Raw genomic sequence first — 23412 nt, forward strand, 5'->3', positions numbered from 1 at the left:
GTACCTTCCTTTATTTGCTTTTCTATTCCAGCTTTCATAGCATGTCGTACCGATCAGGACGTGACAAGTGGCATAGCTGCTTCATTTGCTTTGGACTGCTCCCTCAAAAGCTACCATCTCGTTTGGCACTGAGAATATCAAAAAGTTTCTCATTAGATCCAAGCTGCCCACACATCACTTCTGTGTGTCTTTTCAAACGTTGTACCCTTTCAAAAACTTCCAGTTCAGCACCACCGTTAGACCACACGGTTCACTGTATTCACACAGCATAAAACTAAACAATAGAGGTTAAATGGTGATTTCTTCTGAGTGATATTACTGATCCCAACAGCCTTTTCTTGTCAAGTTCAGAGTTCAGTTACTATGTGTTGTCTAAGGTCACCATGATGAACCCTGTTCAGATTGGGTATCTTCCTAGCTAGCCTGCCTGTAACACCAGATAATGAAAACATTAAGAAAGAAAATGAGGAAAAAACCTACCAGCAGTTTACAGGGGTCAATTCTGATTTTAAAATGGAATTTAAAGTCTGTGATAGAAATTTTTGTCTTTATCTTATTTCTACAGTATTCTAGTACCATAAACACAGCTTAACAGTCACAGCACTCTGTATTTTTATCCTGTAATATTGTGCAGTATGCATTAAGAGCTTATTTAAATATTGCACAATTTCAGCAGGCAGAACTATCTCCATTTTGGCAGGTTTAAATTTGTTTGGGTACTGGCAGCACTGAAATTTTTAAAGAAATGTTGCTAGGCAAAATGGCACATTGGAATTGTAAATATCTGCCTGAGTAAACAGGAATTGAGGGTTGAGAGAACAATCAGAAAACCCACAACACAGCGTGGTGCAAGCTGACAGTGATGAACCTTGGCTTCTGAGGCTCACAATCCAATTCCACCATGGGAAAAGTACACTGAAAATCCACCACACACTTCTAAACAAGTTAACATGTGGCATCTTTTAACATACTGAGTTGCAAATGAAGAATTAAAATTTGTTTAAGCGACAGAACTTTCCCATAAAAGTTGGCGGGGTTGACCAGTATGTACTTAAACCGTTTTGTGGAATCCACCCTATCCCTCCCTCAGTCACGTAACCCGATGGGCTGTGCGTGCCCACAGCAGCAGCACTGCATACGCTGCAGATCCAGGGTAAAAAAAATTAAGTCTGCAAACTGAGAATAAGTCATAGGACTGATACCTTGCTTTCTAATCCAGTGTGGACAACACACTGCAATGTGTTACAAACCTCATCAGAGCTCCTAGCAGATGCTGTGGCTATGTACAAATACTCCCTTTGAGATAACACAAGCTTCCAAATTTTCTAAAGAATTTTTTTGTTGTTGGTTATTCTACAAAAAAATGTATACACTGAGTTGGATATAGATGAAAAAGAGGAGTAAATTACAAAAGAAAACAGAACAGCATTGAAAAAAAAGGGTCATGAAAAGAAAAAGAAGGTATGTAAAAGCAAACCCCCAAATTCCATCTTACAAATTACAGCTAAAAGAATAAACCCAAGGGAATTAGCATATGAAGACAAAAAGATTAAGAAGGTACCAGTGCTTCAACAGATCGACAAAAAATATCACATGTTTTTTAATACAATTCCCAGAAGACTGCCAGATCCATAGATGGTCAATCATCATTTAGTGTGCTTATTTATTAGCTAATGCTTTGGAAGTGCTTAATACAGTAACATTTTTCTACTACTACAGTTAACATTAAATTTTAAAAGCTGGTTTAAAATAACCAACGTATAGTTCACAGCTATTTTACTCTTTCAAACTGTCATGGACATGTTGTCATGGATATTTTCTACCCTGACTAGAAGCATTTATTTCAAGGTCATAACAGATGCAAAAAGCACTTAAATAACATTTATGTCTGGACCTTAAACCAAAATTTTTTCATAATATCTGCATAAAGAGTATGTACTTAGAGGAATAATACAGCCTATCCAAGGTGTTACAGACCCACACATACTTATAAACACACACCTTCTTGTGCACATTCCTAGCGTCCAAGTGTCCACACCCTGCAAATCACACAACACTACTGATGTGATCTGTACATGTTATTATAACCTCTTACTTTGGTGGTGTACGAAACCACCACAGCTCTGCCTCCAGTCAATTTCAGGTCTAACCAAAAAGTTCCAAAAGGATGAAGAGACATAACCTGGCAGCTATTCTCTGTAGAAACCAAAGTATGCAGAAAGCTCTTCAGCGTGGATTAGAGACCTTGAAAGAGACATTTTGGCTTTGAGAGAGATACCCCAAAAGTGGAATGGTAGAAAAAATTCTTACCTCCCCATTTTCAAATGTAATTTCTCGAACTAGTGGTACACATTTATCTTGTGTCCATGCATAAATCAAATCAAAATTGGTTAGCGAGCCTAAATACACCATATCTGGAGCATTTTCCTGTTGAAAAGAAAAATACGCTTGTTGAGAAACAGTAAAAACGACACCGCTACCTACAGAGAAGGTTACCTACCCAACATAAAGTAACAATACCCATGTAAATATTGAAAGCCAATCTTATACCAACAGTCAACCCTTGTGCATGCAACATTCCTATTAACTGCACTACAAAAAATACAACAGGAAAATAAATACTTTACATAAACATTTATGCAGTCAACTCCATTTTTAAAGACAACTTAAAAGAACTGAAAAGATACTTTGGTTCCAAATTAGAAATGCTTCAAATAAAGGCTATTTAGACTGCCATTAGGTTAAGAAACCCATTTAGATATAAAATAAATGCAGATAATAAGCTGCTTCATGCCGATAGTTACAAAGATTCCCCAAAAAACCCTCCTAATGTCCTACAGGACTTGAAACTGATATTTTAGATTTGCTTTGCCAAAGAGATACAGCTAAATAACAGTTTTCCTTTATTTGCTAGCAGTTTTAACTCAGAATTCAGTGATGCCACCTTTTAATATAAACACAGTTTTGGTTACCATGAAGTGAAGCATGACTTCGCAAGCTGTGGCCATGATTAAGCACACTTTAATTCAGAAACACCGTATCAATTAGGTAACCTAATCAATTCTGGATTTGCAGAAAGAGGTTTGAAACTCCCTCTCCCCTTGTCATTTTTTATTTATTTCTATTTTGTAAGCAACTCTTTTCATACATTAAATTTGAGAAAAGAGCAGATTTCCAGATACTAATCATGTTCCTAAAGAACCATTCTTTCAGATCTTCTTCTGCACTGAATTCTCCCTCAAGTAAAACTGTTTATGAGAGTTTGTTAACATACAGTTAATTGTACTAATGCCTTTTTTTTTTTAAATGAAGAGAACAGCTTTTAGCCCTTGAGGGCTAAGACAGAAAACAGCCAAGTGACAGAAATTTGTAGTAATTGTCACTTGCTTTGAAAACCATGAAGTGCATGAGGTGTTGAACACAGATTTTTTTAAGACAGAGCATAAAGTGCCTATACACAGGATGAGTTAACTGTGTTTCTGAAAAAAAGAAAAACAAACAAACAAAGAAACCATTTCTGTTTAAAATGACAGATTTAAATTTTGTGCACTTAACTGGCAACAACCGAGACCAAGGCCTTTTTCACTGCCTTGAAAACACTCATTCCTACGATCCTATTTCTCACACTATTTAGTGAGGAAATAAAATTAAGGTCTGAGATGCAGTAACATGCTGAATGAACTGAATACAGTCTTCATTAGATCATATTCACATACAATGACAATAAGCAGAATAAAATACATAGTTACACTTACCCCTGGTGGCTTGTAGATTACATTGTCTCCGCTAAATCTCTCTGCTTTTGAAATAGCCCTACAACAAACCAACCAGTAAGCATGTCTGGTACAGACAAATAAAATAACTGAGATACCAAAAATCATATTTTAATTTGCTATCTTTTCCTTACTTATTTTTCCTTCAAAATTTGAGCATTAAAATCCTTGATCTTTAAAGTAAAGTGACTCCACAGAAACTTGGCCTGGAGAGATAAGAGGCATTACGGGAGTCAGCAAGACGTATCCCTAAGATTAGGAGCGAGGACTAAAGGCATTGAAGTGCAAATGATGAATGCTGGTGCAATTTTGGGTAAGAGAGAAAAATGTTAAAGAATTAATGCAATAATGTATTTTTTTTCTTAAATACAATTACCTAATCTTAAGAAAAGAAAGGAGAGAAAGGTGGATTCTTGTTTGCATTTACTCTTCCTGCTCCTTTGTTTGCACTAGAAATTTACCTCTTATCTACCCTGATAAAGAAGGGCTTGGAGGCGCTCTCCCCACACAAGCAATGAGAAAACGGACAGCAAATAAGCCCACAGTGTCCATTTTACTCCCAAAAGAGATCTAGAGAGCAAAAGGCACAGCATGCAGTTTCTGCCCACTGATGGTAAGGTGTGTGTGTACCTGGAGAACACCTGCCTCTCCTCCTTGGTACTCAGCTTAGCATCACCTTAGCGAGCTCCTCCCTTGTCTCTGGAATATTCTGTGGGTCCTTTATCCCAGTCACAACAGAGTGCTCTGAATGCTGCTAGCTCGTACCACCTAAATTGTCATCTCTTATTCAAACAAATGGGAACAGCTATGCCTCCAACACAGAAGATGGAAAAAAATTAAGGAAAGCAAGCTCTCAATAAAAAGAAACCCTTTCACCACCTTCAGGCATCGCAAGAGGCCTCCTCTCCTTCTCTCCCATGCCTTGCTGTTCCAGTGTCATGCTGACAGAACCGACTGGCTGCATAGGCCACAAAAGAGTAAAATGAGCCTTGTAGCATAGGCTAAAAAGCAAGCACGTCAACCTCTGGGAAATGTTAGCTAATTGTTCCAGCTTCTCCAGTTATAATCTCTCTTCTCTGGACTCAGTATAAGCATTGATGAAGACTGATTACGAGATTTAAGAAGGAGGAAAAAAAAAAAAGTTAAAATATCTCTCTTTATCTCACTGCAAGATGAAGTAAATCTTCCAGGGATCTGAACAATTTAGAAGGCCAAGAAAAAAAAAACCAAACCCAAAAACATCACACGGTTTAACTCAAAGTACCTATGTTTTACTTATTTCATTTGATCTCATTATCCTTTTCTTATCACATACAAAAGACACCTTGCATAGTATGTTACACCTACCAATATTTGTGCTAGTTTAGAGGCGTCTATTTTAAAATGTATTTTTGTATTCCACACATGATGACTGCTCCCATAATGTGAAATTAGGCTTCTTTATTACCATCACCAGTGAGGTAAACCACTCGCATCCCAAACAGCCCTTCACTGACTAAGGAGAAAGTGAAGGCACCTGCCCAAGCACTGCTTGGTAAGCGGATAATAATCTAGAATGAAGTATCTGCTCTAGGGTAAGCCTGCGGTGGAGACCAAAAGGTCCTCTTCTGTGCTCTTCCACTTCAGTCGCTGCTGTTGTGACTGATTCAGAGAACTCGGAGTGGGGACATGATGTGAAAATCCCAAACGCCTGAAGATACACCTTTTTAAAACAACTACCAAAATGGAAACACTTCACTTTGCATTTCATCTCTTCTTGAAGCAGCAACACAGAAGGTGAACTTCTTGGAACCACACAACCCCCCTAGCCACGTATTTGCTTGCCAACATAAAATGAAAACAGTTCCTAGATTCATCACTCTCTTCTAAGATTTATCTATAGCTCATGACAACCTTTTAAGATAGAAGTATTTTCCGGTTATTTGTTTTGGTTTTCTGCATTTGGCTTCCTATGCTATGGCTCACTGGCATAAAGCCATTGTCTTCCACGTCTACAGACATTTCAGATTTAACCCTCTCTAGTTCTATTCCTAATACCTCTTCATCAGTATCCTTCCTGCCACCTTCTGCTACAAGTCTTCTATAATTCATCTTGCTCTGTAGTCACTTCAGATCTTAACCAAGCTGTAAGGATCAGTAGATTCAAAAATAGTTTTAAGCATCAAGATGATCTGCAACTAAGTACCATTAATACAGTTTAAAAATAAGCTATTACAACTACCTAAAGCCAGAATAATTTTGGCACAGCAGGGAACAATTCTGCCTTGACAGAAGTTAGCAAAGTAATTAAATTTTTCTTGTCAAGTTGATTGTTTTGAGTTTATTTGAGCTTACTAGAGGTTTTAACGTGACAACTCAAATCACTACATACCTCCCAAACCATGTATCTGTTCAACTCTGTCCATAGCAAACCCAAAACTCCCTCCCATGGGCTGTTAGGATGCTCAGTCAGAACAGTTACACCACTCAGGGCCAGCTCCCCATGAAACATTTTGCTATATATACTCTGAATAGAAAACACTTTTACATAGCCAGTATGTCTCTTGGATGTCTTTTCACATATAATTTTTTAGGAAGCTTGAGAGCCACAGCCACTCAGAGATGAAAACATTTAGTTTCCAAGGTTGCTGACTGGAAGACTGCACTTTAACAGCTCCAGGACAGAAAGGGAACGGGAGTCTGGAGAAGAGAGTAATGACAAGCCTCCTGTGCAATCTGTAGTTACAAATAGTAGAACTCTGATCTCTTCCATTATGTTTGGTTATTGCTTATATCTAAAGAAGAAAATGAAAAATAAAAGCCTCAGAGTAACTACTTGAAGAATGGCATCCAACAACCAAATGCTAATGCTCAGCGGTGGGAGATTATTTCTCATCATATGAAGTTGACAAATAGAAAACCAAAGATGAACAGATCCAAACAACAGGAGAGAGAATCTCAGAAGTACTGTTATCCTTCTAATGATTTTTTAAAAGGCATTAGTCACATGAGGGAGCAAAAAATAATTTAAAATTCTAATAACTCAGACTGGCTGCCCTGAAAACAAGCACGGAGGTACTCATCAGAAAACATTTGAGATAATGGCAACTCTTTGGGGCTAAGACTGGCAGATCTACAGATCATAGATTTTCAAGATTTTATTATTCTCTCACTGCCAAGGCTGCTTACACAGTCATAGGTTACCCAGTTGGGAACCGAAGGAAAGGAAAGCCACGTGTACCCCTGCACATTACGAATACTCTTCTCAACCCTCAAGTACGTTTTCCTACATGTATGGGAAGAGGCATCACTGACAACAATTTTTGTTCAGACAGATGAAACATTTTCTACCTTGAAACATCCTCTCAGCTTCTTTGTCATTCTTCACTGCACACAATTAAAAAGAAACGCTTAAGGCAAGAGTATATGGTATAAAAGCTGGTATAACCCATGCAAATTCCTGATCTTGCAACTGTGGGTAGACTGCAAACCACTGCATCCACACTAATGCCCAGTCACTTTAAACTGGTTGCTGCTGGCACATTAAACATTGCAGAAGGAATCTATTATTTTTTTATTTTTTAAATAGCATTTTATTATGCTACCTAAAAAGAGAATCACTCACTCTCAATTTCTTCTTCTTCCTCCTGTGAAGATCTTTTAATATTTTTAAATATGCTGTAAATATGCATAACATGGAGAAATTTGGTGTTCCTGTAAGCTGTTGTTCTAGACTCACACTATGTAGCTCAATCAGTGCAAATGCCTTTCTCAACTGTTACCATGTGCAGTGCCAGAGAACCCACATGAAACAGACCCAGGCACAGAAAGCAGGCACTTTGGAACAAGGTCTTCTCCCCTGACATTTAGGGGAAATGAGCAAGCAACTAGGGAATTACTCTTCACAGGAAAATAAGGAAGGGAAAAAAACTTACAAAAAAGGTCACATTTTGAAAACAGAGAGTTACTCAGTTTGTAAAGCTCGTAATATTTTTACCAAAAAGGTTTCAAATTCTTCCCTACCTGTTCCCCTCTACCTCCAAAGCAGCAGGTTTTAAGGACACAGCTGTCTAGCATCCCTCCTACTCCCTCTCCCAGTTGCGTTTAAACTACACTGACAAGAAATGGAAGAAAAAAAAAAAAGAAAAGGAGGCAAAAATCAAAGTTGGATTTCACAGCAAACATTAAGAATAGAAGGATCTCTCTTCCCTTTCCTCCTATCCTTCTCTCAGTGTTTTCATCTGGTAAGGCCTAGTCTCTTCAGTTAATGCTGAAAGTCTTAAAGAAGTCCATTCAATAAATGATATACAAGTCATTAACATGATTTAAATAACGAAGTCATGCAATCAACAAATTCTGAAACTTACCCAAAAGCAGACACGAATACACAATCATCATGCAAAATATTCGCCACTCTTTCAAAGGTTCTGTAATTGTCAGAGTCCTTTTGCTCAAAGTAGCCAACAATATTTCTTCTGCTGCGCTGTAAAAACAAAGGTTAAATTGTAACTTAGCTCAAATTATCAAAAACTATCATTACTCCCCAGACAGAGGTGCCATTCATTCAGCAGTCAATAGCTGTGCACAAGTTATTTCTTTGCTGCCTTTTCAGTACTGAGAAGCATTCTTATGAATAATTTTCCAGTAAGGAATATTAGAAGTATCTTGTCAAATACAATGCATGATTCTTTTCAAGTTATTGGAAGTAAAATAGTAATTTAGTAGTGGTAGTTACTGTAACAAAATGAATGCAGTTGAAAGTTATTATATTGGAATAATTTGCAATACTGGATGCGATTCAGTTTTCTACTCAGTTTTTAAAAAGCACTCAGAACATTTTTGAATATTAAAAAAACAGAAATAAATAAGAACTTCAAATAAATTCTGTTTCCTCAGTTCAATGTTTAAAAAAATGCACATTTAGAAAGAATAAAATGGAAAGACTTACATCAAGAGAATTAATTTCTTCCAAATCCTGGACCTCGCGAATAGGGTTACTCTTCTGCTGCCTGATATAATCTGCTATTGCTGTCACAGATCTCTGGCCCCTGTACTCTCTCTTCATCATCATTCCGTTACGGAAGAGTTTCAGAGTTGGATATTTGCTTATTCTGTATCTCTGAGCTATATCCGCTAGAAAGAAATTAAGAAAATAAACCCCAAATCCTACAAATACAGAAATAGACTGAACATGGTATCTTACATATGCGTATGTGCACACGTAAGGGGAATTTCTGAACCAATAGTTCCGTTCCACATCTTTAAACAAGAACTAAAAAAACCCTCAAAACAAACCCCAAACCCAACTACCACCACAGGGGAGAGAACAGATAGCAGCTACAGGATTTTTCACATGTTCTGATCTGCATGAAAAATCATTACCAAAACCTTGGGTAAGTAGAGACTCAAATTGCTCAACTATACTAATTTAGTACACTTTCTATGAACAACTAGGAAAGCCAATTTAAGAGCATAACAAGAAGGTCAGAATCTTAAAAGCTTGCTAAATCTTTCTTAATTAATCCATGTGAGAAAATCTTAATGAAATAAATTCTTCCCTGTTTTTTCTTTAAACTATGATTTTTATCTCAATTACAGTGCTGGAAATACAATTGTCATGTCTTAAGCTTTAGAGAACATGAACTCCATGCAAAATATTTCTTGAAGCCTACAAAAGCCAGCAGACTGCTGTTACAGTTCTGAGCTGTTCAGGTTTCGAACAAATGAAACATCAAGTTTCTAAAATTATGGCAAGCACCTCTCTGGTCACCCAGTGTCAACATTCTTTTCAAGGTAATTCTTCATTCCCATCTATATGTGCAGCTCAGCTTTCTTCGAGCCTTGGACTGCGCAGAGCTCCATACAACAAAGTAACATGTATTTGTGTTCATTAAGCATCAGAGCACTAGCTATCTTCACCTTTCTGTAGGAGGTCAGCTGTTTAAATATACGTGATTTATTCACGAGACTTGCAAATGTAAAAGAATAAAAAATGAAAAGCTGTTTTACAATACAATTAGAAGAGCAAAGAAGAAAGCCAAGCAGAACCAATAAAGCCTGGTTTCCCAAGAATGTGCATCCTGTGCTCCCTATCTTCAACCACTACCGAGGCAACAACTGGGTTCTTCACCGTGCCCCACCAGAGTACTTCAAGGGTCCTGTAGTTCCTCTTCCACTTTGGTTAATCCCTGGGACACAGCAAGTTGCAATGGGTTGTGCAGCTGGTTCCCAGCTACACATTAACAGGGAAACTTAGGGTCCATGGCACACTGAGCAGGGTCCAGCAGCCTTGAGATTTTACAGCAATTTTTGCTACAGTGCAGGAATTGGTTGTGTACATCTCCAATATTCAGCAACTGCTTTAATCAAAGACTGTAAGTACTTAATAGCTTTAAATGCTATTTAAATCTCTTTCAGATGTGGTTGAAGTTCAGCAAAAAGCTGGTAACCAAATACATGTTGGATTCTCAGGAAAACAACACTAAAAAATATAGACAAAGCATGTAATGCCAAGTATATTTCCGCAAGCACTTTCCTTTTGCTTTGTTTAATTATGCCCTCCTGTTCACTCCTCCACAGGAAATATATCTAGAAATAGAAAAACTCACAGCCCCTCTAAAAAGTGGGTGTTCTCTATTAGAGTGGGATGCAGTTTACCTAAGCCTTAATCACATTTGTACTTAATGCAACTAAATCCCAAAATATGAGCAGTCTGTCTCTTTCCAGAGCTGCTTTATTGTTTGAGGTGACTCATTCCATTCAACCACATCCACCTTGCTTCCCTTTCTCTCTCCAGGAAAGGGAGAGATGGTGAATTTCAATGGATGGATTCATCCTTTGGAGACAGAGAAGTTTCATGCAGTCAAAAGAGAGAGGAAGGCATTGAAAGTCTGGGCGGAAAGCGTGCCTTGTTACTTTTCACTCGCTCCTTAGAAGTCAAAGGGTACCCTGCAGGCGACCTGGATTGGCCCACAGCAGGGAGACAACCACATGAGGGTCCATCAGTGTACCTGGCACAGCACTGAATGACATAAAAACTGATCCTTTCTGACAAGAATGTCCTCTCTTCTCAATCACACACTTACCATGAAGCAGATTTGCTTTCTGTCTTACACTTACTCCTTTTAAATGAGAATGGAAACAGAAGTCCTATGGAAAACTATTACTTAGAGGCAGCTGACATGAGCAAACTGCTGAAACTGGGCAGCTAAAATGCACCTCAGTTGCAAATCAAAATGAAAATCCTGGAAATAAGACATTCCTCTATGCAACTGCACCTGTAACTGTCCTCCAGCACATGAAGCTCTCCACCTCTTCCAGACCTCCAAGAGATAACATGAAAATCTGCATTCCCTGCTGCCTGGAGAGCTCTCAGTGACACTACCAGTAGTTTTAACTGCTGCTAAAACACTACTAATCTCCTGCAGCCTTAGTTACCGAAAACAATCTTTGTACCAGCGGCACAACTTAAACGAGTCTGAGAACTGACAACAAAACATGCACAGCAACAGAATAAAAACCACGTCTACTCAACAAAAATGCTCTTCAACATCCCTCAAAGCTGTAAGCTTAAAAACATCACCATCCCAGCCCAGTTCCTAACAAGCTCTGCATCACTATAAAATATCACAGAATTCAGCCTATCAGTTTTGACTAAGAAAGGATGTGACCTGTTTCCTAAATATCTCAGGAGAGTTTCTTAACGCACTGACTACAGTTAAAATTAAGAGTAAGACATTTTATATACTCAATTCAGAGTACTTTTATTTTGAATTAATACAAATTTCTCAGGGAAGGATGCCAACATATTCCACATTAACAAGTATTAGATCAATAATTTTTTCTTCCTTTAAATTCCGTCACTTTTTAGTTAAAGTACCTAAGAGCTACCTGCAAGAAGGTTTCACCTATAGCGGGGGAGGAATCACTTCATATTTGCTCTAAAGACAAACAATGTCAGCAAACCAGGCCTTTGCTGCCCTTCTCTCCTGCTGATAGAAGGACCTTTGGTTTGATGGTGCATCAATCTATCAAAACTTGGCCAGGGTCTGATAAGAGACAAGGAGCACTACATATCCAGGATTTGCAGAAACACATTGAGATTCAAGACTGTTACTGAACTCCACAGCAAGAGAACACCAAAACTACACTCTCTTTTCTCTCACAACATGGACTTTTCCTTCAGGTTATTTCCACAGTTATAGGAGGCCACACAGGTTGCAGAATGGGCACTCAGGGGGTCTTGAAGGTTCCCTTCAAGAGGAATGGAGATTGCAGTCCCTAGGGATGGGAATCTTCATCAAACCCTGAAGCTGCATTAAAAAATTAATGGTAATAAAATGCCCACTGTCAAGACTGAATTCAAACATCATTTCATTTCCTAAGTTCCTTGCATGCTCTTTACAAATTACATTGAGATTCCATGAATACTGGTATTTGAACTAACACAGAGAGATGTCAGTCCTACACAAGTAAGTATTTGAAATCCATCTTTTTACAAAATATAAAATGCAAGTACATGAAAAATTGTTTGAATTCATTCAGAAGTCAAACAGAGTAAACCTTAAATGCTTCATTAAGCCCTGGCATTTGATACAGGTAGAGTTAGCATAAGCAGAGCAACTACAAAATTATATTCCTTTTAAAATTGGAAATACACAATGCAAACACATGGAATAGTGTTTGAACCCGTTCACAGATTGCATTAGTTGTAGTAAATCCTAAATTAAATTTTAAAATATTTCCAGACATTCTCACTGCCCATTTTCTGATGAAAAGAGCTATTTGAAACAGATAAGAGTAACCCATCTGAAGAAAAGTCTCACAGCTACGACTTTGCATTTTCTTTTTTCTTCAGGTACTAACATACCTAAAAGGAACAAATCCTGAGTTTGTATTTTGCCCAGCTAATCATTATACCACAAGCCCAGTGTCTATGCTACCAGAGCAGTTTCACACTAGTTATCATAGGAAGCTACTGACACGCTTTATTATCTTCTTATCTTCCACAAATCAGAAATTTCAGGCAGAGCAATGACCACTGAATTCAGATGACTGTCTCCTCCCGGTTTTGCAGGTGGCACACAACCATTTCTAAACTGCCCACACTATTTTCTACTTCTCATTCCATAAACTCCAACAGCAGTGTCCTCACAGGCACTCAGTTCTTCTCACAGATGCTCTGCATTGATGCTTTTCCTGAACTACTGAAGAGAAAGCAAAGCTGCCTCTTACAACAGCGATGAGACGGCAGCCTTTACTGTGGTTTTGAAAGAAACCTTTACATGAAGCCTTACATCTACACCCCTATGTTCTAAGTCTCCTACATCATCTTCTGAGCAAGATTCTCCAAGAAAATGTCCTTGGTGAGCTATCATTCGTGATCCAGATCTTTGTCATGTGTCTCGCACTGCCAGACATTTCTCTGCTGTCTGGGCATTGTGTTCCTCTACTCAAAGTAATGCTAAAACCGTTTTTGGGGGTGCATCAGGCTTTTCACACGGAGAGTACACACATGACCTAAGCTACAGCTTCAAGCAAGCATGCAGCCTGGGACTCGATTCCCAAAATGTTTCAGACTCCACTGTTCCAGGTTAACACCACAGCACACTGCCCAGAGGTTTCAGCCAGTATAGCAGATCATGTCACCGAGAATCTCAAGCCCATTGGCACTAAATTAAAACTAAATGTACAGCAAAGAATATGTTGAAAAACTATATTGAAGTAGGCTCCCACCTACAATGAAGTTAAGAAGCTCCTGCGCACTGAAGGACCAGCAATACTGACAAGGGTCAGGGTATCACCCCACCATTAACTCAGTCCACTGCCTTAAGTCTTCCAGGGTCACAATTTGTACCAACACCAAACAAATATTTAGATTTTTAAGTCTATAGGACTGGCTCTCAAAAAACATATCAGTATTTTTCAAATCCTAGTGGACAATTATCCTAAACGCCCATCTCATAATATAAAGCATCACCTGAAGCAATTCACATGTTGAACAGAGGACAACATCGGCCTGAAAAATTCTCTGGAAGAAAATCAAAGTTCCAAAACTCAAACCTCATAAAAATAATTTCTGAAAATACTTGTGGTGTCCCTTTTGCTAAGAAGGGTGTTCATGATGTCTGAGGAAGAGCTAACACAAAGCCAAGCTACTGCATTTCCTAATTTTTATTTCACATGATTGTTATAGGAGTTGCATAGCTACATACACACACACACACACACACACACACGTACATACATGTATATATATGTAGAGAGAGCGAACTTGAAATGATTGGATCTAATACTAATCTTTTTTTGAGTCAAATCATCTTAACTTTTCCTCACCCTTGTGCAATACTTTCCATCTCAAAGACAGCAAACTCCTTCAGCTGTGTATTTGAAGCTGGGACTACCAAATGAGTATTCTGCTTGCTCCCTTGAGATCAATCAACAACTTCTGAAGTCTTTCAGGCTACCTGCCAGGGCACACTACAGATAAGAAATGAAATCTGTCTTTGATAGGTACCTTTTAACTTATCATTCCACAAGCTTTTTTCTCTCAAGTTCAACTAAAAAGGCCTTTCATAAGACAGCACTAATTCTCCCCAGTTAAAGTATCACTCTCGTGACACTTGCACACACTCATAAGACCTGGGAATATTTCTAGGAAGCTGAATTACAAAGGAACTTGGAGACCATCTCAACTCAGCATCACACCCCAACAGTCATGATACTGGGGACTTTTAGGGCTACAAAGATGATTAAGGGAGTGGAGCATCTCCCTTATGCAGAAAGGCTGAGGGAGCTGGGTCTCTTTAGTTTGCAGAAGAGGAGACTGAGGGGAGACCTCATTCATGTTTATAAATATTTAAAGGGTGAGTGTCACGAGGATGGAGCCAGGCTCTTTTCGGTGACAAACAGTGATAAGACAAGGGGTAATGGACACAAACTGGAACACAGGAGGTTCCACTTAAATTTGAGAAGAAACTTCTTCTCAGTGAGGGTGACAGAGCACTGGATCAGGCTGCCCAGAGAGGTTGTGGAGTCTCCTTCTCTGGAGACATTCAAAACCCGCCTGGACGCCTTCCTGTGTAACCTCATCTAGGTGTTCCTGCTCCGGCAGGGGGATTGGACTAGATGATCTTTTGAGGTCCCTTCCAATCCCTAACGTTCTGTGATTCTGTGACTTGTATGACGCACCAAAACAGGTACAAGCAAAGCAATCAATGCTTTACATCAAACTCAGCTGCTAAGACACCAGGTAACAGCAATCCAGACCACCTTCTGCTGCAAAGGAGCATCCACAACAGCCATGCCTGCTCTTAGCGGGGCCTCATCAGTGGGTAACCTTTTCTGACAGGCTAACCAAATGGCTCTCCTCAGGAGAGCCATCAACAACCACTCCCAATCGCTTCCACTTTTTATTTTATCTAAAAAGAACTCTTTCAGACCTTCCCCCCCCCCCAGGCAAAGTGGCAGGAACACAATGAAAACCTCATGCTTGTTTACAGCTTCATTTACAGTTCATTTATGAACCTCCAGATTTGTTATCGTACTATTTTGCTTACCAAAGGCACAGCATCAAAACAACCTGAGTGAGTTAGCAGCTCGCTGTACTGAATGAGAGTTTCGCTCATGGAGATTTTCAAAGAAAGAAGAATTCCCTAAACAGTCGGTCTAACAAAGCACCTCGCCAGTGAGAAACCGTTTTCTGGTTGGAAACACAAAGATTTATTCAAACCAGCTATTATTTTTTCTTTTTTTTTTTTTTTTTAAACTCAGAAACCAAGGAAGTAATGGTGCAGTAGAATCAAACCCCCAATACATACTTTAGTTGATAAGAACTCTGAATACTCTCAGAATGTAAGATAAGAACTCTCAATACTGAATTCATGAAACCTGAGGATAAAAAAAAACACTGCAAAAAAACCAAAAGCAAACAAAAAAACCCTACCAAAACAAAACCTTCCTAATAACATATACGTAGAAAGATCTTCTATAATTTTATATGGAAGGCCACTTTTATTAGGTATTACACCTCAAATAGAGGTGCATAATTTTTAAGATAAGTGAATTACTAAATCGAACACACCAAAACCACCAAGGACTTTAACAGCAAGCAATTTAGCAGAACTATTTATAAAAGGATGAGGTCTTGAAAACTCAAAGAGAACCTGTTTCAAGAGATTCACCTTTAGCTTATGGTCTACACCATCTTAAAAACAGCCTCATGACTTAACTTACACATTTCAGTTTTAATTATCTTCCCCAATATGATAAGCTGGTGCAAAATATAACATATAGAGGCTTAATATAGTGCTAATATTTACATTTTTTTATTTAATCACATTGGGCCCTATCACTTTCCAAAAGAACATCTTTATATTGGCTATAAGAGCAGACAGAATTACAGTTTTGTCATTAAGCATCAAACATTTGGCAGGGCATCAATAATTCTCTTTAATTTACTTTACCCTCAGAAGCTGGTGTGAGCTGCTGGGCCCTGCAGTGTGCTTCAATAATAGTGCATTAGACAGAAAGTATCTGTGCCCGGCTGACCATTCTGAAAGCTGTTTCTGAGTGGCCTGAAATCAGCTATTTGGATTCCCTACAGAGTCTTGGCTTCAAAAAGAAACAGAGCATTTGTCATGCAAATAATCCAACATCTCTGGAATACAATCCTTATAGCGAACTACTAGCGGTATGAAATCCGCAGGCATAACAAACCCCAAAATATGGCATAAGCTTTCTAGTATTACTAAAATATATAAAGATGCAAAAAAAATATAAAGGTAAAACGGGGGTGTGGGGTCGGGGGAGGGGAGTGGGAAGACAGTAACAATCTTGACTCCAACATCCATTAAACTATGCTGGATAATACAGTAACATCCACACTTTTACTAAAAAGCTGTTATTACATACATTGGAAGCACAGAATCACAGACTATTAGGAGTTGGAAGGGACCTCGAAAGATCATCCAGTCCAACCCCTCTGCCACAGCAGGATCACCTAGACCAGGTCACACAAGAACGCGTCCAGGTGGGTTTTGAATGTCTCCAGAGAAGGAGACTCCACAGCCTTTCTGGGCAGCCTGGTCCAGTGCTCTGTCAACCTCACACTGAAAGTTTTTCCTCATGTTCAGGTTGAACCTCCTATGCTCCAGCTTGCTCCCGTTTCCCCTTGTCCTGTCATTGGACATCAGAGAGAAGAGCCTGGCTCCTTCCTCCTGACACTCACCCTTTACAAATTTATAAACATTAACGAGGTCACCCCTCATTATTAAAACTTGAGGACATAGCCGGTACCTGTGTGTCATGAAATGTACCACTGCTTACAAACCAGCAAGTAAACACTAGAAACCAGGCATAACACATACAGCTTTGCAATTTTAGTTCAAAAAGGCAAATGCACCTTGTGGAAAAAGATCTGATCTGTCTTATAGGGTTGTATTTTCAATTCTCACATTTTACAGCTTCTGCAGCAGAAGTCATGCTCATCTATTTCTTAAATTAAGGACACAGAGTAAATACAGAGAAATCATGGTATTCCAGTATTAAAAAGAAAGGTCAAAACTCTTGGCTGCCTCACACTACACAGCCCACTGCACCTCCTCCCAGAGGAAGAAAGACAGTTCTCTGCTGTAACATCTCCTTCTCCATCCAGGCCTCAGCTCTCCATAACAAGCTCTGATAAGCTCAAATTAATGAGCGTATGAGGAGAAGATTAAGCAGCTTCTAAAGTCCTTTAAAGACTTAGGGCAGGATAGTTTTCTCAGGCACACAACTGCTGAGACAAGAACATCCCATGGTTAAACGCTGGGCATCCAGCAGCCCAAGGACTCAAAGACTCTGAGATACTCAAGCAACTAAACCTGCAGCAAACAAACTAAGAACTTCAGTTGCTACTGTAAACCTTAAAACTCAGTAACACAGACTGATTTTATTACAGACTTTTGTGAGAACTTTATAGAAAATTTCATTATCGATATCTTGCCTCAATGAAAAGATGAGCCAACTAGACTGTTATACACCGAGATAAGATTTATTCATTAAGGACAACCATAAAAATCAAGTAAACTGAGAGAGTGAATGTCCTTAATTCCCCCCTTTCTCCCTCAATTGATTCAAGCTAATTTGAGAAACTATCACTGATAAAAATGATAGAATATACACAAAAGTATACGCAAAAGTAATTTCAAATATGTAGAGTGACTGGTTTAACAAGCTGATACAAAACCGATCAGAATGTTTGCTACAATTGCATTTATTTTCTACAGTTGCAAAGATCAGGGACAGTTTATTTGTGTAGATCCTGCAGTAGATCTCAGAACAAAGACAGACAAAAAACGATGTTAAAAAAAAAAAATCAGCAAAGATCATGTATCAGGCTTTGCCTTCAATATACTTCTCCAAGGGATTTCACTGCCTTACTTGAAAAGTGATTTTTAGGGATGGCAAGTTTGAATACTTAGTACTATCCTTTCGGTTAAGATCTCCCAAGCACAGACTATATATATAAATTACTTGAAGCAGAAGAGAACACCAAGTGTGAACAAGAAAGAAGCTGAAAATGTAGTTAAGTCTGGGAAGGTATTCCAGGTCAAAAAAAAAAAAAAACCAAACCCAAACCACCACCAAAAAACACACCACTAAAAAAAACCCAACAAACAACAACCACCACTAAACCTCACAAAACCAAAAAAAACCCACCAACCTCCAAAAAGAAAATAATCTATGATTGTAGAAAAGGCTGTTCAGGAAGGAGGTAGGAAACATTCACTTAACAGAGTCAACATTATAATGAGAAAGAAAAAACACTCTTGGACTTATAAGTCAAGGAGATTAAAGTATATCTTGGAAAGCACATTAAGTACAGCTATGCCTCACCATTCTGCTGCTCTTCTGGAAATGCTACCGGCAGTTACACAAGAGCCCTGTTCTACACTGTATTCAAGGCACTAGAAGAGATTTATTTGCTCAGAGGAGGAGATTCTCCAACTGTGTGTCTAATGGAGCTGCTCTTCAAGAACATGTACATTCAAACTTTTGTATCAGTTCCCCAACACAACCCTACCACTCCAATGCAGGAAGGCAACTGAATGCTTTAAAGCTGCTCACATACCCTAGGTGAGCACTGCTGTTCCTCTTTTCCAGCTGAGGCAGTAAAGAGGACCCGATGTCCCAGTGATTCAAAGACTTAATCCCTGAGGCATAAGTTTTGTGTGGTCATGTATTGGTCCTTACTGATCTTTGGGATGGGACAAAACACTTGCTCACTCCTGACACTCTGAAGAATCAGCTTATCTGTTACACTTCAGGAACCAAGTTGATACTGTTTGCTCACTTGAAAGAGGTCTCAAGCGTAAAAAGCAAAAACAAACCGCTGAAGATCACAAGACATTTGGTCTTAGTGTTGGGCAACTACATGCATGCACACAAAACAGAGCACCACTGGAAGATGCTCAACTTGACTTACTGACTTTTAAATCTCCAAGTAAGAACCAAGGCACTTCAAGAATTCTCATTCTAGGGAAAAATCCTCTCTAACACCAAAAGAGTTAGATTGTCAAAATGGGAAAGAAAACGGTAAATAAAATCAGTTACTTTTCACAGAAACGCAGTTGACTTTTTCTCTGCCCTATAATGTTTTCTCCTCAGGTTTTTTTTTTAACAGAGCATTAAAACAAAACTATTAGGTCAACAGTAAAGTCCTAGCAATGTGCTAGGGATACAAACTAACAACCATGTACAGCGATAGCTCAAATTTCCAACTGTGATTCTTCTTACAATTAACAGTTTTGTAAAGTCCAAATATTATAATCAGTATTGCCTAGAACCAAATTTCTGCTGGCATTTGAAGCCACTTGGTACTGGTACTACTATTTAGGAATCACAAGCCACTGTAAAGAAATGATGTCTGCAAGTGCTGTTCTTCCAGAAGCATAAAACAGAAAAGCTGATCTTACACTATAAAAAGCTTCATAATAAAAATCTTACTACTTTCTGTTTGTCTTTCAATGTGTAGCAGATGTTCCTTACATTTTACTTATTATGGGATTAAAAAGCAACTTTTGGGATTAATACCAGCATAAAATGAGTAAGTTTTAGCACATCATTTTCATGTGTTTCTTGGGTGGAGGGAGAACTCAAATAGCCAAACATACGTTGGCACGTGTACAAACAGCAAAGCAGAAAAGATCCGATCCCTTCCTGGCTGTGCAAAAGTTAACTTACAGTCCACCATGACTCCTTGTTGGAGGGAAGACCTGAGCAGAACATCATCTTGATGCTGACAAAGCCCTTCCCTCTCTTGGCTGTGAAAACCTGCACCATCTGTAGCTCCAGTGATTCTCTGACCCCTCCACAAGTCAATTCACTTTATAACGCCAGCTATTTTTCCCCATTAAATGAGACAGGCTGAACAGATATAAATGCATGTTTATGGATGCAATGAGAAAGAAGCACTAGAGATTGTCTTGATAAATATGGCAAAACAGGTTCACTGATGTATACAGGCAACTGTCTGGGCTAAGTGATGGGGCAGGTCCAACTACACTGTAGATTGCTGCCTAGTATACTCCCCAATACAATGAGTAATGTACTGGCAGGATAGCACAAAAAAAACCTTAAATTTGGTTTCACTTACAATGCTGATCACAGTCTACTCTAGCAAACACCACTTGACTCTTGTCTGGATATTCTTCCTTAATTACATTAGAAGCTTCTTCAAAAATAGGATGCAGCATTTGGCTGAAGCGGCACCTGTGTACAGAACACAAAATCACAACTTCAAAATACTAATTGCAAATATTTTAGTTGATGACTCAGGGAATATTTCAATCTTTGAAGGGAAGAACAAAAAAAAAGAAAGAAAAGTTATTGGAGAAGACCATCTACTTGTAAACATTCCAGTAACTGACTGGATGAAAAAGTAACTTGAATAATTCAAGTGGGAAGAAAAGAACTCATTCTACAAGAATATACAGTTCAAGATGTGACCCTCTGCTTTATCTGCCTAAGAAACACCATTAATCAATTATAAGCCTTTAGGAAATATATTCTATTCAGAAAGTCTGTTCTTCATTTTTTCCTACCTGAATTATCCCTCGGGAAGTAATTTTAAAAATACAGTAAAAGAAGTTACTTGGACTGTTGAGATTCAAATATTCACCAACAATCATCTTCAAGAAATATCACAGAAATAACTTTATAAGAGCCAACCACAGAATTTATTAGTATATAATATTGCTCAAATTATAACTAATACAGCTATAGGTACTATTATATTATTGCTCAAGTTTGGTAGAATTTGAACAGACTGCTATTACAGCACAATGAACAAATCCCATGGGTTTTTTCTTCCAGTCATGTCAGATTTTGACAGAAATTCTCTTTCTGCCCATGGAAAAGTCTGGAGGGCTGTAAAGATGCTTTGGGGAGTTTAGCGTAACATTAGTGCACAAGTCTATTACTAATATGTCTACACAATTATTTTATATTCTGTTCTTCTAAACACATGGCAGAATTTTAAACTGAAGATGTGTAATGGCACTGTAGAAGCTGTCAGAATGAGACCTCCTGGAGCAGACTTGCACTGAAACAGCCCGCACTGAAGCCCTGTTCAAACTTAACAGTGATAGCTTGGGGATGCTGTTATGTCTACAACAGCAAACACTCAAGGGAAGAGGCATGTTTTGTTCTCAAAATACAAACAGAATTTAAGGCCATTTTCTGAAATAAACACGATGCTGGGCAGCACAACTATATGCTACACATTTATGTAGCATGTGTATGTTACATACAGCTTCTTTGTCACTCCTTGCTCTCCACACTTACAGCAGAGTCTCTACATCAGCAAAACTGATCTCTTCTCATGCAAACGTCACGTTAGGACCCCAATTTCAGTGTACTAAATTTACTCTCCATAGGTTTACTTTCCTTTGTTATCTTTGGTAAAACCTTTTGAAGTACTCCAGCAGGTATCTGCAGATCACAAACTGAAAATAACCATCTTAAAAGTTTCATTTATTTACTTCTTTTAAAAGACAGCCTTTATAGCATAATTCTATAAAGAACAGGTAAGAGATTAGACCTAGTTTCTTACTTAACTAGTTACTTGGTTGTAATACCATTATAAAGAAAGACACTTGAAACAAATAGCTTAGTTGGTACACAAATGCAATCTCGCTAAAAAATTTTCTATTGGTTTAAATATGCCTAATCTCAATTTAGTCCGTGGTAGCAAATGAACAGATGCAAAGTAATTGAACATGAAAATTGTTTATAAAATGACAGAGATATATACAAAGCTTATTAAACTGATTTAGACTGGTATAATGTCTATCTTTATGCAAAGTTTAAATGAAGGCATTGAGAACATAATTCTATATGAAAAAACTGGGTATGAATTTTTCAAAATAACTTTTCAAAAGCAATTAAAATTATCCTGGCCCCAAATTCTTTCCTTTTCAAGTTGCTGGGATTTCATCCCTCAATTATTAATTCCCTAGTTCTCCACTTTGAAGATCTTCCAGATTAGAGAAGGATTTGATTTTTAGTGTGATTTCAAGTGTTTTTCTTTATAGCACACATACATGGGACCAATACAGAAGAAAATGGAAAAATGCAATATTTTGGACTATCCTATGTTAAGAAGCAAAACAGTAATGAAATCTGTCTTGCTAAAAATGGGAAAAAAACCAATTACATAGCATGTTATTCCATACTACTATAGAAGCCTTTTTCCTCTGATGGGAGCACTGAAGGAAACAAGACACAGCAGCACAGCAGAAGGGGAAGTAATCAGGACTGAAAAAAACCTCCAAAACTGAAAATAACTAGTTTGAAAGCAACATAGCACTGTATTTCCAATTGGAAAACTATAGCCAAACAACACAGTTTTGAACAGGCAGAAGTTTAAACATAGAAAAAAACCTTGTATAACTTACCAATCAGCATAAAAATTAACTAAAGCAACATCTGCATTGTCTGCAAGAAAGAAAGAGAAAGAACCCAATGTCACATTGTGAGGCAAACTTCATAGTGCTTTCATTGGAGATTATAAAAATATGCAGAAAACCTATAAACGCAAAGAATTCTAGATTATTCAGTATACAGCTTAATCCAATTGCTAAAAAACTGGTAGAATAAATCTTATCTGCAATATAATGTATATCAAATGGGAAAGTGGTGAAAGAGGCCTTCAGTCAAGCATTTTATTGACTTCACTGATAAATTAGACATTAAAAATGTCAATACTTAAGGCATTAAGACACAAAAGAAGTAAATAAGTGACATATGAGACAAAAAGTAATTCTGGATTTAAAATTAAGGCACTCAAATCCAGAAACTGTACTCCAGTATATCTTTTAAGCATTATCTAGACTATTCATAACTGTTAAAAAACAGTTTAAAGCTGAAATGTCAACTATTTGGGTTAGAAGAATGTCCAAAATGCAGCCTGCCTGTTCAGCTTGCTCTGGTCAGTCCTTACCTGCATTACTTGCTAAGAAGCTGTATCTTAAGGCAAAAGGTAGCAGAGAAATCCTCAGTCCCCAAAGGAAAAAAAAATGCTAAGGGACACTGAAAAAAGTTACAACACTATAGGGATATATATGATGAAGAAGTGAAATAATTCCCCTACACGTTATTTTTCATGTATTATATATAT

The 23412-nt window shown here is 38.1% G+C and overlaps 1 protein-coding gene across 1 annotated transcript in view; it reads right to left on the reverse strand.

Moving 5' to 3' along the window:
* Positions 1-22730, reverse strand: part of ERP44 (endoplasmic reticulum protein 44) — a gene marked incomplete at its 5' end in the record, with an annotated part of 30851 nt that extends 8121 nt beyond the window's left edge. Inside the window, 6 exons of the mRNA XM_010181930.1 lie at positions 2311-2427; positions 3756-3813; positions 8120-8235; positions 8701-8885; positions 20389-20504; positions 22691-22730. Of these exons, the coding sequence (XP_010180232.1) occupies positions 2311-2427; positions 3756-3813; positions 8120-8235; positions 8701-8885; positions 20389-20504; positions 22691-22730 (632 nt within the window). The remainder of the gene's footprint in view (positions 1-2310; positions 2428-3755; positions 3814-8119; positions 8236-8700; positions 8886-20388; positions 20505-22690) is intronic.
* Positions 22731-23412: the final 682 nt, after the last annotated feature.

This window comes from Mesitornis unicolor, unplaced genomic scaffold (assembly GCF_000695765.1).
Source record: "Mesitornis unicolor isolate BGI_N332 unplaced genomic scaffold, ASM69576v1 scaffold23760, whole genome shotgun sequence".
Taxonomy (NCBI): domain Eukaryota; kingdom Metazoa; phylum Chordata; class Aves; order Mesitornithiformes; family Mesitornithidae; genus Mesitornis; species Mesitornis unicolor.